Source organism: Theropithecus gelada, chromosome X (genome assembly GCF_003255815.1).
Source record: "Theropithecus gelada isolate Dixy chromosome X, Tgel_1.0, whole genome shotgun sequence".
NCBI classification, from domain to species: Eukaryota; Metazoa; Chordata; class Mammalia; order Primates; family Cercopithecidae; genus Theropithecus; species Theropithecus gelada.
In genome coordinates, this window is record NC_037689.1 from 21,018,519 (window position 1) to 21,041,335 (window position 22,817).

A 22,817-nucleotide genomic window follows, 5' to 3' on the forward strand; every position below is an offset into this window, starting at 1 on the left:
ACACCCGGCTATGATCATGACTTTTAAATGTGGATTTCATTGCCTCCCTTCTTGCCTCTTTTGTCTGTTTTGGAAAGTTCTCTGGATTTTTGTATGGTGCCAAACAGAGGAAACCACTTCCCAGAGCCATCCACAGAGATTACACTCTGGCTGGGGGAAGCAAACAACTGGGTGACTTTTCAATGGCCAGATTTGTTCTGCATTTGGCAGTCACTTGCTTCCTATGCCCCCTTGAAAAGAACTCTTTCTTTCTGTCACCAAACTCAAACTATTTTATATTTGCATCAGTGATCTGTTGCTGCACAACAGACCACCCAAAACTTAGTGGTTCCAAACAACTATGTTATTGCTCAAAGATTCTGTGGGTTGGAATGCTGGGCAGAGCTTTGTGGGGACAGCTTATCTCTGCTGTGTGTGCTAATGGCTGAGGTGACCAAGTGGAGCTGGAGGATTCAAGATGGCTTCACTCACAGGTCTGCTACCTCAGTTGGGAAAAGTTGTACTGACTGGGGTCTGGCTGACTCTCTCTCTCTCATTTATAATTTCTCATCCTGACTACATGGCCTCTCCAGTCAATTGGACTTCTTTAGATGGCAACTGACTTTTAACATAGTGAAAGCAGGAGGCACCAGATTCTTGGAGGGCCTGGGTCTGGAACTGGCACAGGGTCGCTTCCCTTGCATTTTATTGTTATCTGTTGGCCAAGACATTGTCCTTTTCAACCTCTTCCTTCTTTCCACTACCTACCTGGTTAGATGTGTCAAGGATTTCCAAGTAAATAGTTCAGCTTCAGCTGGGCACTGGTGGCTCACACCTGTCATCCCAGCACTTTGGGAGGCTAAGGCAGGCAGATTGCTTGAGCCCAGGAGTTCAAGACCAGCCTGGACAACATGGCAAAACCCTGTCTCTACAAAAATAAACAAACAAATAAATAAATAATAAAAAAATTAGTCAGGCATGGTGGTGCACGCCTGTAATCCCAGCTACTTGGGAGGCTGAAACGGGAGGATCACATGAGTCTGGGAGGTCAAGGCTGCAGTGAGTTGATATTGTACCACTGCACTCCAGCCTGGGTGACAGAGTGAGACCCTGTCTCAAAAAAAAAAGTCCAGCTTCTTAGATAAATAGTAGTTGATACAATGCAATATATTTGTTTCTCATATTTTATATGCGCAGAGAAAGCTAGAGCACAGAGAAGGGAGACAGTTTGTCAGATATCTCCAATGAATAAGGCAGAGAGCAGAGGCCAGAATTTTCACTGAAGGTTTCAAGATTTTTATAAATTGCAGGCATCTTAATTCAACAGGGAATAGTAATTATGTTTCTATAGTAACTTTGTTCCTTTCATTCATGGAAATGTATAACTTATAAAACGCTATTGGGACCAAATCTGGGTAATAACAGACCTAGGTCTGTGGGGCATCAGCTGAAGGGCAGACCAGCTGGTCTCACCAGCTGAGAGAGAAGGCAGCTGCTTGAGAATGTGTCAGGATCAAGTCCTGTGGAGACTCTTCAAGGGTTCATGCGGAAGCTATGACAGGCCATCACAAAACAGTATGTGTGCAAAGATTGGCGGAAAACACTAGGTCAGCAGCAAGCAGACACACAAAAGGGTTTGGTTTATTAAAATAACTTCAAAATATGTAATGGCATTTAAAAATCCCCGACCACAAAGAAATTCAAAAAGAGAGGAAATGCTTCTTCCCAATCTATAAATGGGGACGCTAATAACACTGCTTAGTCTAATGGATGGTTGTGCAAATTCAGTAAACTAATATAGGGAGGATACTTAGCATGGGGTGGGCATGTAGGAAGGATTCCTCCAACATTAGTTATTATTTGTAATGATTTATTTCTTCTTGTTTCTTCTTTGGAAGAACACTGTTTCTGAAAAGCTTGGCCAGGTCAGCTGATCATGATTAGCTAGAGATAAGCTGGCTTTGGGAAACTCTGAGATTCTTCACCCAGATAACCTATCTTGGAGCCTGTGTGCTTACACTGTTAGTACCTCTAGATACAGAAAACAAACAACAATGTATCACCCGGACATTTAGTTTACCTGACAGAGACTAAGTTGCTTTTCACTCTGACCATGCTTTTTCACTCCAAGAAAATATGGTAACACAATGTAATTTTACAGTGAAATCTATATGCTAATAAATATACTTTCTATAATGTAATTGCCAGCTCTATTTGACCAGCAGGGGGCAGTCATTATATACTTGTCTTTCTGTGAAATGTTCATCTGAATTATGAAAGTTTGTCTTCTCTCACCTATTATAGTAAAAAATTAAATTATTTTTCAAAAAAACTTAGCAACTGAGAATAGACATCTTGAATGCACTTAAGGCAGCTTCCATTTCATCATAGTATTTGTATACCTTTTAATATCCCCGAAATAGGGATGCATTTCACAATTAGGAGTGACTTAGATTCAACAAAATATGGTGGTTATTCAATTTAGGATTGGTGCATTAAGGCTGTTAAGTTCACACCCCACTGAAGCATGACATAGAATGAAAATGAATTTGGATAGCTGAAGGCAAAATTGTTTAATAAGTTATTCATAACTTCTTACCCTAAATAAAATGAGAAATTATTAGACAAGACACAGGAGAAAGTATATAAAGAATTTTACTTGGTGCATTTAGTCTCTCAAAGACATCTGTCATTCAGAATCAAAAGGACATTTAACTTTCATTAAGGCCGTACTAGCACTTAATACTTATCAGTTGATATGTAAAGTAACGTGAAGCTGAATGTCCTTAATTTGCTATGCTCTCTTTAAATACATTCTCTACCTGTTCAGAAGCATTAAGTAGAATTTGCAGAAATTTGAACTTCCTCTTGTGATTTCACTTCAGCTATAAGATGAAATGCAACCCAGTGTAGAGCTGACATCTTATTTACTTCGAGCCCTCATTAACCACCCATCCTTGTTATGACTATCGAGGATGTCATACCTATGACCACATAGAGAAACTACTTGAAGAAATTTGGGAGGCTTTTGGAGGTCCAGAGCCACAGTAAAACTGCTGTCCCAGAACACAAAACCATAAGTGTAGTTCAGTAGCAGTTCAAGGGGAGAATGGACCCAGACAGATCATTGCCTATTTTAAGATATTAAGCAATATGTTGATAATAGATAGCAGAAAGAGAGAGAGAACTTGTTCTGGTGGCAAGTGCTCTGACTTAGATTATAATTCACCGTGCCATTATCTACATGTGTGATCTTAAATAAATCACTGAATTTCTTTGAGCCTCAGTTTGCACATCTGTAAAATGAGAAAGTTGGGCGGCTCCTCTATACCTCCATAGCATTCACTTTTACCTTGCCTGGGGCATTGTCATTTTCTACCTCATGTTATATTTCATGTGGGGTAATGTAATCCCCCCAGTACATGGCAAATTCCCTGAAATGTCAGAAGCACATGATTCTTTTGCCTTTGTGCACCCCCAACCCCAGCAGTTGGAATGAAGCCTTGGATAAGATTGGTACTCATGAAAAATTTGTTGCCTTGAATTGAATCTGACTAGATGATAGCTAGAGTGCCTTTCTCTAATATTCCATGATGCTGTCCTCAAAGCAGGAAGTACTCACTAAAACCAAATGACTTCTAGTTTCAGCTGAGTAACTGCCATGTGGCCATCAGTAGGCAGAGTTTGGAAGCATGGGGAGGAAAGGCTGTAACTAATGAATTACCCACAGGACACCTCACAAGGCCAGTTGATTGCAGGTTTAGCCCTGCACATGTGAGTATTTAAACAATCTTCAAAACTTAGCAGGAGAGTAAAAGCATTATGAAGGGAGAAAAGGGGAATATATAGGATGAACAAACTCTTTGAAAATGGAGAATACCCAGAGGCTTTGGTATTTTAAACTTTGGGTGTTGAACCCCAGTTTGACTAGATATTTCTTGATGATGATAAGAATATTTTGGTTATATTTTCAGATATGGAACCTCCTAGAATCAAGTGCCCAAGTGTGAAAGAACGCATTGCAGAACCCAACAAACTGACAGTCCGGGTATCCTGGGAGACACCTGAAGGAAGGGACACAGCAGATGGCATTCTTACTGAGTAAGTGAAAGTTGGCAGATAAAATGATGTTGTCTCTTTTATGTGAGATGTTTGCTACCCAGAGTAGGGGAGTGTATATATGCTGGTCTGTTTATGCTTTCAGATGTGGTCCTCATGGTCACTACCTAATATACTATATATGTCACCTATGTATTTGTTGATTACCTGTCTTTATTATAATATGTTCACTGCTATGTCCTTAATGCCCAGAACTGTGTCTAGCATGTAGTTAGCACTCAGTAAATCCTTACTGAAGGAAAAAAGAGAAATAAGGGGTGGTGAATGATGTGATTATTATGCATTGCATGCCTGTATCAGAACATCTTGGCTGGGTGTGGTGGCTCACGCCTGTAATCCCAGCACTTTGTGAGGACGAGGCAGGTGGATCACCTGAGGTCAGGAGTTTGAGACCAGCCTGGCCAACGTGGTGAAACCCTGTCTCTACTAAAAATACAAAAATTAGGCAGGTGTGGTGGCACACACCTGTAATCCCAGCTACTCGGGAGGCTGAGGCAGGAGAATTGCTTGAACCCGTGAAGCTGAGGTTACAGTGAGTCAAGATTGTGCCACCGTGCTCCAGCCTGGGTGACAGAGTGAGCTGCCATCTCAAAAAAATTTTAAAAAATCTCATGTACCCCATAAATATATACCTACTACATACTCACAAAAATTAAAAATAAAATAAATTTAAAAGAAGGGGTGGTGAGAAGGGAAGGAGGAGCAGAAGGGGAAAGAGGAAGCCAGTTGGTTAATTTAGGGATAGAGTAACCCACATTGCCTGCCCAGCCAGACCCTACTCATGCCCCCAGGCCATTACCTGCACTGGGAAGCCATCTGTGTCTCCCAGGTGGTGCCAGAGGCTGTCGCTCTTGTGCTCTGTGAGTACAGTTTAGTGCAGAACTTTTTCACCCCTTGTTTTTTGGCTGTATTTATCTCTTTTAAAGCTTTTTAATTTATTTTTAAAACTCCTGACCATATCAGACACTTACAGATGCTTATTTAAAAAAAGGGAAGGTATTGACCGAGCGCAGTGGCTCACGCCTGTAATCCCAACACTTTGGGAGGCCAAGGCAGGCGAATCACGAGGTCAGGAGACCGAGACCGTCCTGGCTAACACGGTGAAACCCCGTCTCTATTAAAAATACAAAAAAATTAGCTGGGCGTGGTAGCGGGTGCCTGTAGTCCCAGCTACTCGGGAGGCTGAGGCAGGAGAATGGCATGAACCCGGGAGGCAGAGGTTGCAGTGAGCCGAGATCGTGCCACTGCACTGCACTCCAGCCTGGGCGACAGAGTGAGACTCCGTCTCAAAAAAAAAAAAAAAAAAAAAAGGGATGGTATCTTCTGCTTTCTTCCCCACCTCTACCCCATTCTCCTGGACCAATTTCATTCATAGTTTGACATATATCTGAGTTGCTTTTTGTTGGTATGTTTGTTTTACCAACCACAATGAGAAGCACTGTTAAGAAGCTTTTAAAAATGGGTGGATCCCTTTGTGAGGGTTAGCTATGTGTTGTTCTAATCTAGCATTTGGGCCTGTATCCCTGCAACTGTTTGGTTGGCCTTCATATTCCCTGGAGACCACTACTTCACGTTAGCATGTTCATATCTGTGCCTTAAAGTTTACGGGCATATTAGAGCTTCCCACTGAGTTTTCATCTGTCGATAAAAGGATACCTCTAATTTATCTCCTGGTGATCCATAAAGCAAGAAAAGACTTTCTAGAATCCTATCAACCCAGGCTGTGCATGACAAAACATTTTTACACGATGATTAGGCAATAACAGTACATTTTCTACTGAGAGGAGGCAGGACATTTTGTTCCTACATTCCAATAATCTTCCCCCAGTGCCTCATCTAGCTTAAGTAATACTACTAGTTATGCTCTCCCATTGTAACTTCTCAAAGATAAAGTTTGACCATTAAAAAAGTATTTGCTATCACATACACATCCCACGAATCCCTTTGGAGAAAATGTAGGCAATCAGAATTGAAAAGTAAGTTGACATAATCAGGGATTGGATTTTATTTACCTTTGACCCTTCAGGGTCTAGCACAATGCCTGGCCCAGCCCCTACCACATAGTAGGTTTTTAGATTTTTGCAACTCTGACTGCTGTTGAAATCCTGTGTAATAAACACAAAACATCAAGCCATCAGATGACTCTGTTTGTCTACAAGCTTTGTGAGAATATTCACCTTGTTGTTTTTGTGGGTAACTTGTGTAATATGGTTAGGAGTGTTACATTTTATTTGATTTTTTAAATTTTTTGAGACAGAGTCTCACTCACTCTGTTGCCCAGGCTGGAGTGCAGTGGCAAGATCTTGGCTGACAGCAACCTCCACCCCCCAGGTTCAAGCGATTCTCCTGCCTCAGCCTCCTGAGTAGCTGGGATTACAGGTGTGTACCACCACACCCTGCTAATTTTTGTATTTTTAGTAGAGACGGGTTTTTGCCATGTTGGCCAGGCTGGTCTTGCACACCTGACCACAGGTGATCTGCGCGCCTCGGCCTCCCAAAGTGCTGGGATTACATTTATGAGCCACCGCACCTGGCACGATTGTTACATTTTAAAACAGCATCTCAGTACTCTCCTGTCCCTTTGTTCAAAGCAGCTGTCTGCTTCCAGGGTTCTACAGCCCAGAGGCCAGAAAGGTTTAGAGCAGGATGTGATGGGAATGCACTCCAACAGGATGAGGAGTTCAGAGAAGGCTGTCTTGTTCCCTTTACAGCTCTCACTTGGGCTCCTTGCTGCCCTGGCATTTCTCCTATGACCCCTTCCGCCATTTCCTATCCAAGCTACTGCTCTATAGCTCCCTTGTGAGGGAGAAGGTTCTAGTGTCAAGCTCTGAGATAAGTGCTTCTTGTGAGTTCCCTTATTTACTCCTTCTGTTATTCGCATGCCACAGGCGAAACAAAGTCTCAGAGAGGCTACATCTACTTATATTTGAAGTATCACTCCTCTCAGGTTTATCTGAATTTAAGTTGTGCTTTCTAAAGACCTTAAAGCATCTAAAGCCAACAGCAGCAAGTCTCAAAATAGTGGGATTTCTGACATTTTCCCACGACCCCTCTCTCATACCTGGTAAACAGCCACCTCACCCACCTACATGTAAGGCTTTCCTCAATGGTGACAATGATAATACCACATGTTCATTATTAGCACATATTCTCATCATTCCCTGAACTGTAGGGAGAGGGGGAATTTATATGTATATTGAAAAACAGAACATGGATTTTGATCATGCTATACTGATTGGTGTTCTCATTAGGCAGCCAAGAAAAAAGATGAAGTCACCCTAGCTGTGTGACCTTGGGCAAGTTATTTAGCCTTTTTATGCCTCAGTTTCCTCATCTGTGAAATAGAGATAATACTACCTACCTAATAGGGTTGTTGGATTAAATGAGGAGGATTACATAAATATATGCAAAATGCCTAGAACCATGCCTAACATGTAAGATTTATGTAAGTGCAAAGAACACTTTTAGTCATTATTATTGTTATCAGGATAACCAAGGAATCACAGAGAACTTGCCTTTAGGTCTCCACAGTCCCAGATAGAAAGAACAGAGAAAGTTCTAGTACACCCTGCAGGCCCAAATTGCCAGTGACTGCTTGGACTATATTCTCTAATGATTTTCCTCACAGAAAATTCCCTTGTCTTCCCAACAGTGAGGCAATTCAGGTCCCACCTGGAACAAGAGTGAGATTGAAGGAAGAGACTTGGGCCCTATATTTTTCATGCTCCCTCCCCCCTCTACCCACTTCCCCACCATTCTACCTACAGCCGGAAAAAAGTCTAAGCTTCCCAGTAGTTTGGGTCTTCCATTTTCTGGGCACAAACTGCTCTTCTAAAACAGACTAAAGCTTAGGAGATTCTATTCTTCAAGAAATTTTTGTTCTACTTAAACTGGTCTAATTGTTGCCTCTCAGTCTCTCCATGTCCTGTAAAGAGTGGGGGGTCGTCACTTGCTTGTCAGATCCATAATGTCATCTTTCCTGTTTCTGATTTTTTTTTTCTCTCTAAGTGTCATTCTGAAAGGCCTCCCCCCAGGCTCCAACTTTCCTGAAGGAGACCACAAGATCCAGTACACAGTCTATGACAGAGCTGAGAATAAGGGCACTTGCAAATTTCGAGTTAAAGTAAGAGGTAAGAATACTGCTTATTGTTTTTTTCCCCCCTCTCTCTTTAGAAGAGCAAAGGGAAGCAGGTCCTCAAGCCAGAACTCTCTCAAAAGTGCCTACTGTGGTGGGAGACTTGCCAGCTTTAGATTAGCCTCTAATGAGACTTGGAGAAGTGCCCTATCTTAATGCCTGAATTTCATGATACACATATGGATGGGCGTCAGTGTTGCCAGATTATTTAAGGAGTTCCCAGGACTAGTCTTACAGGAGCCCATAGCTGACTGTCCCGGAAGAATATTATTCAATAATTTTTCCATCCCTGAGCTTAGGTGACCAGCTGAAGCCTGTGAGTCCATCTACAACTAGGGTGAATAGGAGCCCCCTAATTTGGGCCACCAGGAGAACATGTTCTTACTGTTCTGGAACCATTGGTATGAAAGAAAATGTTTTTAAGGATTATTTTATGCCTGATGGTTTGGGCAACTAATTGCTAACCATCTTTACTCCTTACTCTTCTGGACTTCACTTCCTCATCTACAACACTAGGAGCTAAACCAGTTGATATCAGTGGTCTCATTGGTATGGATGGGTGACCATTGCAAGGCTCACCCACTGACCAAATAGTCATCCCTCCTCCCTCACTCATTTCACAGGCTGATGTAGAAGCCTGATTGCAAAGCTGATGCCCCTGCATCCTCACCTTTTCTGCTTACTCTGTGGATGGGAGCTCAGCACTGAGACTCCTCTGGACTTGTGTCCCTACAGTCAAACGCTGTGGCAAACTCAATGCCCCAGAGAATGGTTACATGAAGTGCTCCAGCGATGGGGATAATTATGGAGCCACCTGTGAGTTCTCCTGCATCGGCGGCTATGAGCTCCAGGGTAGCCCTGCCCGAGTATGTCAATCCAACCTGGCTTGGTCTGGCACGGAGCCCACCTGTGCAGGTATGTACGCAGCCCCTCCAGCCTGCAGCAGAACCTGTAAACCCCTTGGTTCTTGATTCCAGTGCAAGAGAGGTTTCCCTTCATAGACTTTGAGAAGTTCCTGGCCATCCCTCTTTATCTGAGTGGATGAACATAGTCCCTAGATCCCTGCCGCAGCTCATCTCATCTGTTATCCGTCTTGCTTCCGCCTATCCTCTAATTTCCCTTTCATGTCCTCTAAGGAAGAAGCTCAAGGTAGGAACCTAGGGCCAGCCTTTGGTGACATTATGAATCAGCAAAATTTGCTGTAGTTTCCTTTGTTCTAGAAATGTAAGGATCTTGTTTATAAAGCCAGTACACTGTCATGTAGAGACAATATCATACCTGCTTTGCATCACTGGCATGAAAGTCACATACACTTTGGGCATTTGGAATCTTTCCTCCTACGTAAAATGAAGAAAATAATACCTCATCTACCTCTTGAGTTGTTGTAAGGATTAAATTAGGTCATCTGTGGAACAGTGGAATAGAGCAGTGCCTGGTACAGGTAAAGCCTTATGCCAGCTCTTATTCCTGATGAACAAAAATTGGGCTGGGTAATGAGTCTGAAACTTGGGCTAACCAGAAAATTATGGACGTATCTCTTGTTTATAGACTTCTCTTTTTCTCATTTCCTGGTACCCTTTCATCTTTATCCCTTTCTTTTAATTGAAGCCCCCATTTAGAGTTAAGTGACAGAGAGACATATATACCATCAGCTAAATGCCTGAGATTCTTCAATTTCATGTGTTAAAGTAGAAAGAACACACTTATTATAGACTCCCTACCTAAGGACTTCATGCCCACCATGTTGGCATTAAGGCCTGGGGTGTGGTGTCTAACAGGCTGCTAGACCTATGTGGTCCAACATGGTAGCCACTAGCTATGTGTGGCTACTAAGCACTTGAAATGAGGCTATTCTGAATTGAGATATGCTATAAGTGTAAAATATATACCAATTTCAAAATCTTAGTGTGAAAAAGAATATAAAGTATCTTAATTTTTTATATTGATTACATGTTGAAATGAAATATTTTGGATATATTGGGTTAAATAAAACATCAAGTCATTTCTACCTATCTCTTTATACTTTTTCTTTTTGTTTGTTTGTTTGAGCTGGAGTCTCACTCTGTCGCCCAGGCTAGAGTGCAGTGGCGCGATCTTGGCTCACTGCAACCTCTGCCTCCTGGGTTCAAGTGATTCTCCTGCCCCAGCCTCCTGAGTAGCTGGGACTACAGGTGCGTGCCACCACGCCTGGCTAATTTTTTGTATTTTTAGTAAAGGTGGGGTTTCACCGTGTTAGCCAGGATGTTCTTGATCTCCTGACCTCATGATCTGCCCGCCTCGGCCTCCCAAAGTGCTGAGATTACGGGTGTGAGCCACTACGCCCAGTCTCTTTACACTTTTTTAATGAGGCAACTAGAAAATTTAAGATTAAACATAGTGGCTTACATTGTATTTCTCTTGACCAGAGCTATCCTAGACTCTGAGCCTCTGGGGCAGGGAAGAGGGCAGGAAAGAGGGCAGGAACTGGGTATCACTCAGTGTGACATCCTAGTACCTAGCGTAGAGCGTGGCACATGGCAGGCACTCAGTATATAATGGCTGAATGAATTAATGTGTGAATGAACAGATACTTCAATGCAAACCTAAAATGTGAATTATGAAAACCAAGATTATAAATCATACATGGCATCTACTAGTTTTTCTCATATTATTTCTTCTTTGGAGCTAAGCCTTTTGTTTGCCTATCTATATAACATCCTTCATTGACCTTGAACAGCTGGAATTAGTTGTCATGTATTTGCTTAAAGGGAAGACCTATTATAAAACTGCCTTGTCCCATGTCCTCTATGCCTGTGTTGCTTGCTCTGTGGCCTTTGTGTCCCACATTGCTTTGTCCCTTCTGCACCAAGGAGGCAGACTTCAGAGCTTCTGAGCCATTCCAAAGCCAGCCTGGCCATTGCCCATTCTCTTACCCTTCTGCCTCTCTGCACCCCTTTCCCTAGCAGATACTATGGTGCTTGGCCCATATGCCTTTCACATTCGCATCTATGTTCAAAAGGCTACTTACTGCAATTAACTGGGTCTCTCTGTCTGAGAGCGTTTTTTCCCTGGCTATGAAAGCACTGTCAGCCCATGCACAGAGCCAGCCTGAAGTGATGGAGAGCTAGTGCCCCAGAAGCAGCCCTCAACAATGATGGAGCAATTGTATAAATACTCCAGTTTCCTCCAGTGGGTTAATTCTGGAGGTATGTTGTATATCATCTCCTAGAGTTCCCCAGTGGGAGTGAGTTCCAAATGCCCACAGCAGCAACTTGCTTGATAACCAACTGGTATTGTTTTCTTTCCCTCACTGTCTCACTTCCTGACATAGGCAGAATAATGGTCCACCAAAGATGTCCACATCCTAATCCCCAGAACCTGAGAATATGTTACCTTACATGAAAAAAGGGACTTTACAGATGTAATTAAGTTAAGGATTTTGAGATGGGAAGAGTATCTTGGAATACCCAGTGGGCCCAATATAATCACAAGCCTTCTTATATAAAGGAGGCAGAACTGTGTCAGAGTCATAGAAAGAGATGATGGAAGGAGAGATCAGAGAGAAGAGAGATTTGAAGATACTACACTGCTATCTTTGAAGATGGAGGAAGGGACTACTAGCCAAGGAATGAAGGTGGCCTCTCGATGCTGAAAAAGACAAGAAATCAGATTCTCCCCTAGAACCTCCACGGGAACACAGCCCTGCCAACACCTTGATTTTAGCTCCATGAGGCCAGGATCTTTTCGATCCTGACCTGCAGTATCTAAAATAATAAGTTTGTATTATGTTAAGTCACTAGGTTTATGGTGATTTGTTACAGCAGCAAGAGGAAATGAATATACTTCCTCACTCCTCCACAAGTGCTTCTTGGGACCGCCTCCCAAATACACTACTTACACTTGAATCCTTATCTCAGGGTTTAATTCTTACACAAATGGTCCTGTGTGTCATCACAGGCTCTGTTGAGCCAGAACAAGCAGAAGGTTTCTGACCCATGTGGCCATTTCTGATTACAGCCATGAACGTCAATGTGGGCGTCAGAACGGCAGCTGCACTTCTGGATCAGTTTTATGAGAAAAGGAGACTCCTCATTGTGTCCACACCCACAGCCCGAAACCTCCTTTACCGGCTCCAGCTAGGAATGCTGCAGGTGAGTCCTCGAGGCAGGGCCGAGGTGGCAGGGAGACCTTTAACAGGAAGGGCCCAGCCATTTCACTAAAAGCAAAGGCCAGATTCAGTGCCTAATCCACTTACAGTGAGTTTCAGGAACTGGCACTTTAGAGCTACCACCATTCATTTCTGGTTCTGGGCCATAACCTGATTAGCATTGACTCCTTAGAGTTAACCCAATCGTTTTCCAACTAATGAGGTTGCCTGTCTTCACCAATAAGTCTAATTGACATACTGTCCAGGCCTAGCCACAGAACAATTGTCTTTGCTGAACCTGTCCAGGATATGCCTGGCTGAAAGCAATCAATTAGCTGCCTGCCCAAAAGGCTGGCCCAAGAGATGAAAGGAATCCAGGAGCCCTCGGTCCCCACATTTTTCCCAGGGAATTTCTTTGACTCTCAGAGGGTGACAGCCATTTTTTTTAGCACAGTGGTTCTCAACGTGTGATCCATGGACTGGACCAGCAGCATCAGCATCACCTGGGAGCTTGATAGACATGCCAATTCTCAGGGCCCCTCCCAGACCTACTGTGTCAGAATCTACACTTTTAACAAAATCTCCAGGTGATTCCTAAGCACTCTAAAGTTTGATGGGCACTTTTCTGGGAAATATGTCCTTCTCAACTATGTAAATTTTGTAGCTACTAAATGAGCAACCAGCATCTTGGGTGTGTGGGTAAGGATGACTAGAAACTGTAAGGATCAAACTAGAAGTTGCTTGCTTTTGTCCTGAAGCTGGTTTGCAAAAGAGTGGCCAACTTCACTGAATACTAAAGAGGCAGGATGTATGCTGTGCCATGGATACAGTGCTGCACATTTTTTTTGAGAATATTTTATTCATTTGTTACAGTGGATAGAACTAAGTGCTTAAAACAGTCTTGATTTAATCAAGGGCTACAATTTACTTCTCATGTCAGCATTAATAAAATGTATAATAATAAGTCTCTTTTCACTCTTCCCACGTACTTGAAGAATTGCCTATGAACTCTGAAGAGCCATATAAAATTTTTGTGAGCTCCCTTAATAGTAACCAAATTCATTGCATCTTTACCCCCGTTCCCCACCAGCTTACCTCCCCTTGTATCTCCTTGTCCAAGCCAGGGGCCTGCTCTTCAGAAAAGACAAGCTTATACTTCTCTCTTTTGTGGGAAATTGGCATTGCAGGCTATATTCCACGATCATGCATTTCCTCATCCGTTCTTATTCCATAGGAAAATGAATTAAGCCAAACAACTTGCTTTTCCTCTGTGTCAGCAAACTATAGTGACCCATGGCTAGTTTCGGTAAATTAACTTTTATTGGACACAGTCACACTAATTCATTTGTGCATGATCTACAACTGCTTTTGCACTACAATGATGGAGTGAAGTGATTAGGACAGAGGCCATCCAACCTTGCCAAGCCTGAAATACTCTCTGGCCCTTTACAGAGAAAGATTGCCGTCATTGCTCTAGTCTGTCCCATCCCTTCAGACACTTGCTAACTTAACAACTGGTTGGATAAGATATTTAATATCAAGATGTTTTGGTGTGACCTCCTCTTCCAAATATACTTACATTTGCATTTTAACCAGAGCCTTCAAAGAAAGGTTTGGTTGACATAGGCATTTCAGTGAGAGTAATACAAAAGCCTATTTCTAACTTTTTAAACTTCTCAACCAGTTCTGTAACTTCATGTAGGGACATTTCAGTGGAATTTTGGTAAAACATATTTGATGTTTTCATCTTTCAAGACTTCAAAATTTCTTTTCCCATTTAGCCAAATTCATCATATTTGTCTTACATTACTTTTTCTTAATTTTTTATTTTTATTGCCATTGCCATTCCTGATGAGCCCTGCTGACACGTGGTTGACTGGGCCACATTCCCAAGGTTCTTGGCAAGAGCCAGCTTAGAGGCTTGGAACCTTTTATCCTCTTTTCCCCTGGGATTGGGTGTGGAGGGCATAGGGCAGGGGAGTGTGGAGAGCGGAAACAGAGCAGAGAAGTGGACTCTGGAAATAGAGTAGTCTTCTGTCCTTGCAAAGAAAAAGTTAGAATCCTCTGGGGTGGTCTTGGATACTTTTTAGGAAATTTGACTCACTCAAGGTCTCACCCTGTCTGGAAATACATAGACTGCCCTTTTGCTTAGGTTTTCAAAATCTCACTGTCAAGCCATATCAGAATGATTCCTCTAGGAAAGGTATTTAGGTTTTATAGCCACGAGCTTAACCCCAATTTCTCATCTGTTTTCAGTACAGTTCAGAGTGAGCAAATAAAGTTCCAGAGACAGGCCAGTGCTACTTCTGTCGGTTTCTAGTTTGATAAGGATGTCTTTTTTCACCATGCTCATACTTCCCCTGTTGGGTTTTCTTTTTCCCAGCAAGCACAGTGTGGCCTTGATCTTCGACACATCACCGTGGTGGAGCTGGTGGGTGTGTTCCCGACTCTCATTGGCAGGATAGGCGCAAAGATTATGCCTCCAGCCCTAGCGCTGCAGCTCAGGTAGGGGAAATTTCTGTTCTTAAATCTTATCCCCTATGAATGCACTTTTAACTGATTAGGTCCCCTGGTTTCTTTCTATTCAGGATGGAGTTCAGGCAACCTTCAATGTTTAATTGCTTTTATTCTGGGAGTGTTATAACCATGCTAATCAGTATGTTGCTGTTTGTTCAAATAAATTGTGCAATGGGTAATTACCAGTGTTTTCTTTCTTACCCCCTCCAACCAACCGTTTTTGCTTCGCGCACATGTGTGTGTGTGTGAGTGTGTGTGTGGGGGGGGGGGGGGAGGGGGGTTGGTGGAGGAAGGATGGCTAGGAGAGGAGGACCTGAAAAAAAGACTTAAGCAATCCTTGGTCTTATTAGAAAAGTACGCATCCAATTAGTCTTTCCAGGCTTGGTCTCTTTTTTCTCCATTCTTGCAGAACACTTGTTCATACTTCTGTTTTAACAATTATATTTTACTTTCATAACCCTTACAAAGTTGGAACCGTGGATTTTAGTCTCTGAATAATGATGTATTAAAGAAGCAGAATTCAACAACCAAAAGATAGTTTCAGAATAACCCAAATTTCTGCTTGCATCTCTTGACCACTGTAAAATGGATAATTAGACTAAAGCAAAACTCCTTAAAATCTTCCTTTCTCACCCAGCCTTTTCAAAACCCATTCAGAAAATTCTGCAACAAGTTTTAAAAAATCATTGACACAGGATATGAGCAAGTAATACTAAATAAGCAACAGCTTCAAAAAACCTACTTTGAGAATATTCACCATAAATATTTAGATATCAACACAACTCTCTGTCTTAAGTTTTGTACAGTTCAACTTGAAATAAGAGGATTCATGAGTTCTCTTTAGTCGACTGATGAATGGAGAAGGCTGGGTACACTCATGTGCTTTTCTTTTTGTTATATTTTACTGCATTTGCATGTAGCACCTCCCCATACCGACTTTTGACATCAGTAGCAGAGCTTTCAAATGTTTGCTACTCGGTACCTAGCACAGTACCTGGCACCATGTTGGCGCTAAGTGGAGTAAGCGACTCAAAATTTCATTGAAACAGCCTTACTATTTCCAGAGTTGATAACAGCTTTTAAAAGTATATTGTATATTTACAGTTAGTGTACAAATACTTCAAGTTGAACTGTACAAAACTTAAGACAGAGAGTTGTGTTGATATCTAAATATTTATGGTGAATATTTTCAAAGTAGGTTTTATGAAGCTGTTGCTTATTTAGTACTACTTGCTCACATCCTGTGTCAATGATTTTTTAAAACTTGTTGCAGAATTTTCTGAATGGGTTTTGGATTGAATGTGTCTGTATGTGTGTCATCTTCATAAAATCTTGTTGTGCTTTTAAACTGTTGAATCTACTTGAAGAACAGAAAAATGCGATTAAAAAATACTTGCCATTCCGATTGTATATGTTGGGGCTGCCGTAGACTTCTATAGGCAGAAGATGATTTTAAATACATTATATGGTGGTTCTCAAACTTTTAGCCTCCATCAGAATCTCCTGGAGGGCCTGTTACAATACGTATTGCTGGAGTCTCCACTGTAGGCTGTAAACTGTGTTTCTCATTCAGTAGGTCTCTGGTTATACCCGATAATATGCATCTCTAATGAGCTCCCAAAAGATCACATGGTGAGGACCACTGGCCTAGTTTTTTACCAAAAGCTTTACAGTTTTGAAATAGAACTTTTGCCCAGCAGCCTTCAAGAAAAGGGCCAATCTCTATTTTGCAGCTGGATGATAGTCCAGGTAAAAGTCATGCAGAAATGATCACTCAGGTGCATTACCTAATGGATTCTGTGTCAGGCCGGCATGCCTGTGTTATCAGACATATCAGTGAGAAACAAAGAGCTTGGCAGAACTTTTTCCCTTTGAATTGGAAAGGTTTTTTTAGACACCTTGGAGTCTACTGCAGAGGAAAAAAGATGATTTAGGCAAAGAATGGGAAGCGAAAGAGGAGAAGGAAAAGCATAATGCCTGCATAATCTAAAAATTCTTTTGTCTGGCTATAAGACTATTTTCAAATAGCACTGAGGCCATGATAAAACCCTTGAAGGGAGTCAACAGAAAGAAGAGACTGGGTCCCTGGGGTTTCAGGGTCACCACCTACCTTCTTCCTTGCCCTCATTTCTTTTTTATCTGGAGGTATGATCTGATTCATGCTTTCCAGAGGAATTTTCCAGCAATCTCAAGGAAGACGGGGACCAAGAAAGCCATAATTTCTATACCCACATTATTCTTTGAGTCTACAGTGTTCCCTGGAAGATTTTCCAGGAAGAACTCCTTCTAATCTGACGACAGACACGTATGTAACTCAGACATACTGTCGGCATCACACCTCATCCCCGATTTTGTGTGGTGTTTGATCATTCATCCCCAAGATTTCTGTGGTCTTTCGGCCCTAGTGGGATGCATTCCTGTGGCTGCTGCTAGCCTGCTGATCCAACCACTCAGCTCTTCCCATGACAGTTTTCCCCCTTTACATTCTGTGTCAATCAAGGCACAAGACTTACACAGGAATGTGTGTGGTAGCAGATGGTGGCACCGTGGTGGTGGTGTGTGGGGGGGGGGTTTCCCATCCTAGTCTCACAAGCACTATAAAAAAAATGAATGCTCCAATTTCTTATTGGTCACCCTTTCCCACAGGCTTCAGCCACCATATTCCCTATTCCTCTGTTTCCTGAGAGCTCCCTGTGCCAGAACTCTTCCATGCTCCCAAAAGTAAACTCAATACCCTTCCTCTTAAAGATGCAGAGCATTTTATCTCTTCATTCACACCCTACTTTGCAGCCTACATTCGCGTGTTCGGAACTCATTAATGCACTTTGCAGTCATCTACTTCTTAGCTCCCCTCTTAGCACTGCAGGAAACCTGGCAGAGGCACTGTCATGTCCTCTTTTTTTGCATTTCTAGTCACTGGGAGTGAATTTGCGATTTAGCTTCCCACTGGGATAAAATACAAATTATTTCCTTCTTCCTTGAAACTCCCTCTTAAAAGGCAGAAAAATGTAGTTTGTGTTTTATGTAATGATTTTTTAACCTTGATCTGTTTGTATGAGGAAAACATATTTCACTTTACATCCAGATGACAGTGTATATTCTGCCTCATACACAATCTCAAAATATCTAAACTGGAAAAAAAAAAAAATCTGGAGAAGAGAGTGAGTGGGCTCATTTGTTCATTGGGCTCAGCTTATCTGTTTGTTTGCTTTCTCTAGCTATTCTCATCAAATATGTTTGTGTTGACATGAAAATCATATTTTTTAGTTTAAATTCTAGTGTGGTAGAGCAGAAAGAACACCAGACACTTGAAACCACTTCATATTCTTTTTTGGAGTTATTTGGGGTACAAATTATGATTAACCAAGTCAGAATACATGGGGTATAGACCAAGCTCAATCCCTTATAACTCTGTAGTCCTGAGCTGGCCACTGAATAGGCCAGAACTATCATGCTGGGAAATGATGTCAATCAGCTTTACCTAGCCCAGAGTTTCTCAGCCTTGGCACTATTGCTATATGGGGATAGATAATTCTTTGTTTGGCGGGGAGAGTTGGCTGTGCATTGCAGGATGTTTAGCAACATTCCTGGCCACTACCCACTAAATGCCAGTCACATCTTCACTCTCCACTGTGACAACCAAAAATATCTCCAGACATGGCCAAATTTCCCCTGGGAGCGGGGAGCAAAATCACCCCTGTTCATAATCACTGACTTAGTCCTAGTGTGTATGTGGTCATGCAACACTAGTCAGCAAATGTGGGTTTGGGGTTGATTCCAAACTTGGGTTGATTCCAATTTAATGAAAAAAAATCTGTTAGCCTTGTATGCACCTTGTACCAAATGTTGGTATATGGCATCATTGTAGGCTGGAAGTCTTCCTGACTATAATCTAAAACTAAAGCAGTGCTTTTCAAACTCTCATGTCCATACCAGTCATCTGGGGATCTTGATAATAATGCAGATACTAATTCAGTAGGTTTGGGGTGGGGCATGGGAGTCTCCATTTCTAGCAAGTTCTCATGTGATGCTGCTGGTCCAAGGGTCACAGTTTGAGTAGACAGGGTCTAAAGGATGATTCAGTCCTTCATGGTATCAAAGCTTTCTCTGCACACGGTCACAGGAGGGCTCTGGTTGACCCACCAGGACCCTTGGGAGTCATGATTTGACTTAGTCTCCTCTTTTCTTTGTCTGCCGCAGGCTGTTGCTGCGAATCCCACTCTACTCCTTCAGTATGGTGCTAGTGGATAAGCATGGCATGGACAAAGAGCGCTATGTCTCCCTGGTGATGCCTGTGGCTCTGTTCAACCTGATTGACACTTTTCCCTTGAGAAAAGAAGAGATGGTCCTACAAGCCGAAATGGGCCAGACCTGTAACACCTGACATGATGGTTCCTCTCTTGGCGGTTCCTCTCTTGGCTGTTCCTCTTCATTGTCTACATAGTGACATGCACATGGGAAAGCCTTAAAAATATCCTTGATGTACAGATTTTTATTTGTAATTTTTAAAGTCTATTTTATTATGAGCTTTCTTTGCACTTAAAAATTAGCATGCTGCTTTTTGTACTTGGAAGTGTTTCAAAAAACTTAAATGACTGTATTTACTCTTTCTAACTTTCTTTACTCCATCATGGCTGGTTGATTTTGTAGAGAAATTAGAACCCATAACCATACACGGGCTATCAACATGTTATTCAATGTGATACCTAACTCTTTTCTATTTTGTTTTTTAAATAAGACTTTTATTAATAAAATGTTTTGGAGCAAATTTAGTAGAACTCACTTTGTTTATCAAGCACCAGCCATACTTGTTCAGTGTGGTCAGTGGTTTCAGGGTTGTGATCCTTAGTGGTGTTTTAAGAATGGAAAAAAATTTAATTAGTCTTTTAAGGAGCTCTGCTGAGCTGGGAGAGAGCTGAGCTGTTGGGTGTTCAAGTAGCCAATTAAAGCCACAAGCTGAAAATGAAAGAGCTAAGCCTTCAGTCACAGTGATGGAACAAGCAAGAGTCTAAAACCAGAGGAAGCATCAACTTCACTGTTCCATTTTCCCCTGTGGGACAGCACACTGGTCAAGATTCAAGTGGAGCAGCACAGATGTGGGGTCATCTTTCTATTGAGGGAGACTCGAACAAAAGACTCTGGCAGTTTTACAGACCCTGGTGGGGTAGGAGTGGAAAAGTCCTGGGTACTGAGGCAGAGTGAAGGAAAGTATCTTCAAATTTTTCCCCTTTTCCTTACCCCATAAGATCTCAGCAGAGGAACCTGAAGACCTCTTACCCAAGGCCTCAGATAAAGGGCCTAGAAATGAAAGCACAGGGCTAGGAATGTAAATATGTGAAAGAGTGTGATTGGCCAGGGGGTCTGAGTCTTTGACTGCAACACCCCACAGAGACTGCCATATGACTGGCTATGCACCAAGTCTGGTGTGTGGAGGGCAGCTTTTCCGGTGAAGCCTACCAGGTAAAGTGTTTATCATCACCTATGGTCAGGCCTGAAAAATCACATATTGGTTTTTAACCAGTAGCCAGACTCCTCAATTCTCCCATGCAAACCTTGAAGTTTTTCCTCCATTTTCAGAATATCAGTTTGGTTCAAAATCTATTCCTAAACAAAATAACTAAGTGAATGATATTTCCCACTGATTTCCCACTGAAAATCTTGCAGAAGTTTTCTGTGTACCTTTTGGACCTTATAGAAACAATAGATAAATTCTAACATGCAGAGATTTAACACAGAAAGCAGATTTAACAATTTTTTAAAAAAATATTAGGCAGGGCGATTGCTGAACTGCCAATAGGTTTACACTCTATTTACAAGCTTGATTTTGTTCACAAAGCGTACTAGAAGCCACTTTTTGACTTGTGTCTTCTTCAGATATATCAGAAATGTCAATGGCATGGCTCATAGAGGAATGTCAAATAGTGACCAATTGGAAACCATGAAAAGTTCGAGAGGGCTGGGAAGAGGGTGAGGGATAAAAGACTACCAACTGGGTTCAGTATACACTGCTCAGGTGATGGTTGCACCAAAATCTCACAAATCACCACTAAAGAACTTCCTCATGTAACCAAATAACCACATGTTCTCTAAAAACTTATGGAAATAAAAGGGAAAAAGAAAAGTTCAAGAGATCATTTGTCACAATTAAGCAAGCATATATCTGCCTCTACCTGTGTTAAAGCTCTCTTGTCTTTGACAAGTCAGCCTGTGCCCTTTGCCCCATATCCTGAAAGGTTCAAGCCTTGAAGATGCGCTGACATTTAAGGAACTACTTGGATTTCTTCAAACCAATTTACCTGATGACTTGGAATATTGCAAGCACTTTTCCCAACAAGATCAACAGACTATTTGAAGATCAATGAATGCACTATGGTATTTTAAAAATAAATACCCTGCATTAAAATTTGGGGACATTTCTAAAGATTAATTAATAGCCTTTCTCCAGAGAACTGGTTTCCCACTGGAAATCTTGCAGAACTTTTCTATGCACCTTTTGGACCTCATAAAAACAAACAAACAAAAACACAATTCCTAGTTCTGCTTGCTCACAGTTTGGTACTGCAGAACTTCTACCATGCGTGTGTGTGTGTGTGTGTGTGTCTGTGTGTGTGTGTGTGTGTGTAGGGAAGAGGGAGGCAGTTAAACGGGCTGAACTCAAATGGAAAACTGTCTCCAGTAGATGACAGCTGAAATCTCAGTTCAGTTCTTTTAAACTTAGTTGGACTGCTTGGAATCTGCCTCCACTCCTAGTCTGCACATGTATGGTTTGGTGATCAATCAGAAATTTAGGCAGCCTACATACAGAATTTAGGACTCCCCTTGTCAGACTCTCTCCTTTCTGAGATTTTCCTCCTCACTCTTCAGTTGCTATGGTTGCCCTTACTGTCTCCTCAGGTTTGTTAAGCCAGTAAGACTACAGACTTTCTGTCTTCATTTAAGCCTCCCCTACCTTCAACCGCAGCATGGTGCATACTACAACCTGCCCTTAGGCAAAATTTTTTATAAAAACCCTGATGATTAATCAAGTTTATTTGCCTTCCAAGTGATGACTGCACTCCGGTATCTGTCTGCTTTTTGGCCTCTCTCCAATGTCTTCAGGTAGTGTGTGCATATATAAATATATACCTATATATTTATATATAATATGTACACACATACATATATTTATATGTATTTTATATATATAAAAAATACATATAATGTATTTTAAAAAATTTTTGCCTAAGGGCAGATTGTAGTGTGTATATAGTGTGTATATATATCTAGAAGGTGGAAGAGTCTATCTAATCCATTCACAGAGAACTTTTTTTTTTTTTGCAGATTTACCTCTACAAACTCTCAACTCTTGAGCTTAGATCATTGGCGTGGGCAATGAAGGAGAGGAAAGGCAGTGCACATTGAAGCAAGGATTAATGCTCAGGATGTTGATACCTATACTCTTCCTGCAGTAAAAATTACCCCAAAAATCAGTGTCTTAAGACAACAAACATATTATCTCTCACAATTTCTGTGGGTCAGGGATTTGGGAGCAACTTAGCTGGCCTATTCTGGCTTGGAGTCTCTCTTGAGATTGCTGTCATATCTTGGCTAGGGCTGCAGTCAAAGGATTGAATGGGGCTGGAAGATCTGCTTCTATGGTGGCTCACTCACATGACTGGTAAGTTGGTTCTGGTTGTTGGAAGAGGTCTCTGTTTGTCTCCACATGGATTTCTCCGCAGAGTGTTGCATGAATGTTCTCATAACATGGTAGTTGGCATCCTCTGGTAAAAGTGATCCGAGAAAAAGCAAAGTGGAAGGGACAATATCTTTTATGACATAGTCTCAAAAGACACACACTGTTACTTCCGCAGTATCCTGTTGATCCAACAGATCAGCCCTATTCAATGGGGAAGAGGACAACACAACAGGATGGATACTAAGAGGTAAAGATCACTGGGGCCT

General features: G+C 41.9%; 1 protein-coding gene across 4 annotated transcripts in view; it reads left to right on the forward strand.

Moving 5' to 3' along the window:
* Positions 1–19,648, forward strand: part of SRPX (sushi repeat containing protein X-linked) — a 73,465-nt gene extending 53,817 nt beyond the window's left edge. For 3 of the 4 annotated variants that reach the window (XM_025371947.1, XM_025371949.1, XM_025371948.1), the window contains 6 exons: positions 3,954–4,080; positions 8,107–8,228; positions 8,969–9,148; positions 12,230–12,363; positions 14,743–14,864; positions 19,077–19,644. In XM_025371947.1, coding sequence (XP_025227732.1) covers positions 3,954–4,080; positions 8,107–8,228; positions 8,969–9,148; positions 12,230–12,363; positions 14,743–14,864; positions 19,077–19,260 — 869 coding nt within the window. In that variant the 3' untranslated portion in view covers positions 19,261–19,644. Of the gene's footprint in view, positions 1–3,953; positions 4,081–8,106; positions 8,229–8,968; positions 9,149–12,229; positions 12,364–14,742; positions 14,865–19,076 lie in introns of all 4 variants that reach the window. The other variant, XM_025371950.1, reaches the window with a different exon arrangement.
* Positions 19,649–22,817: the final 3,169 nt, after the last annotated feature.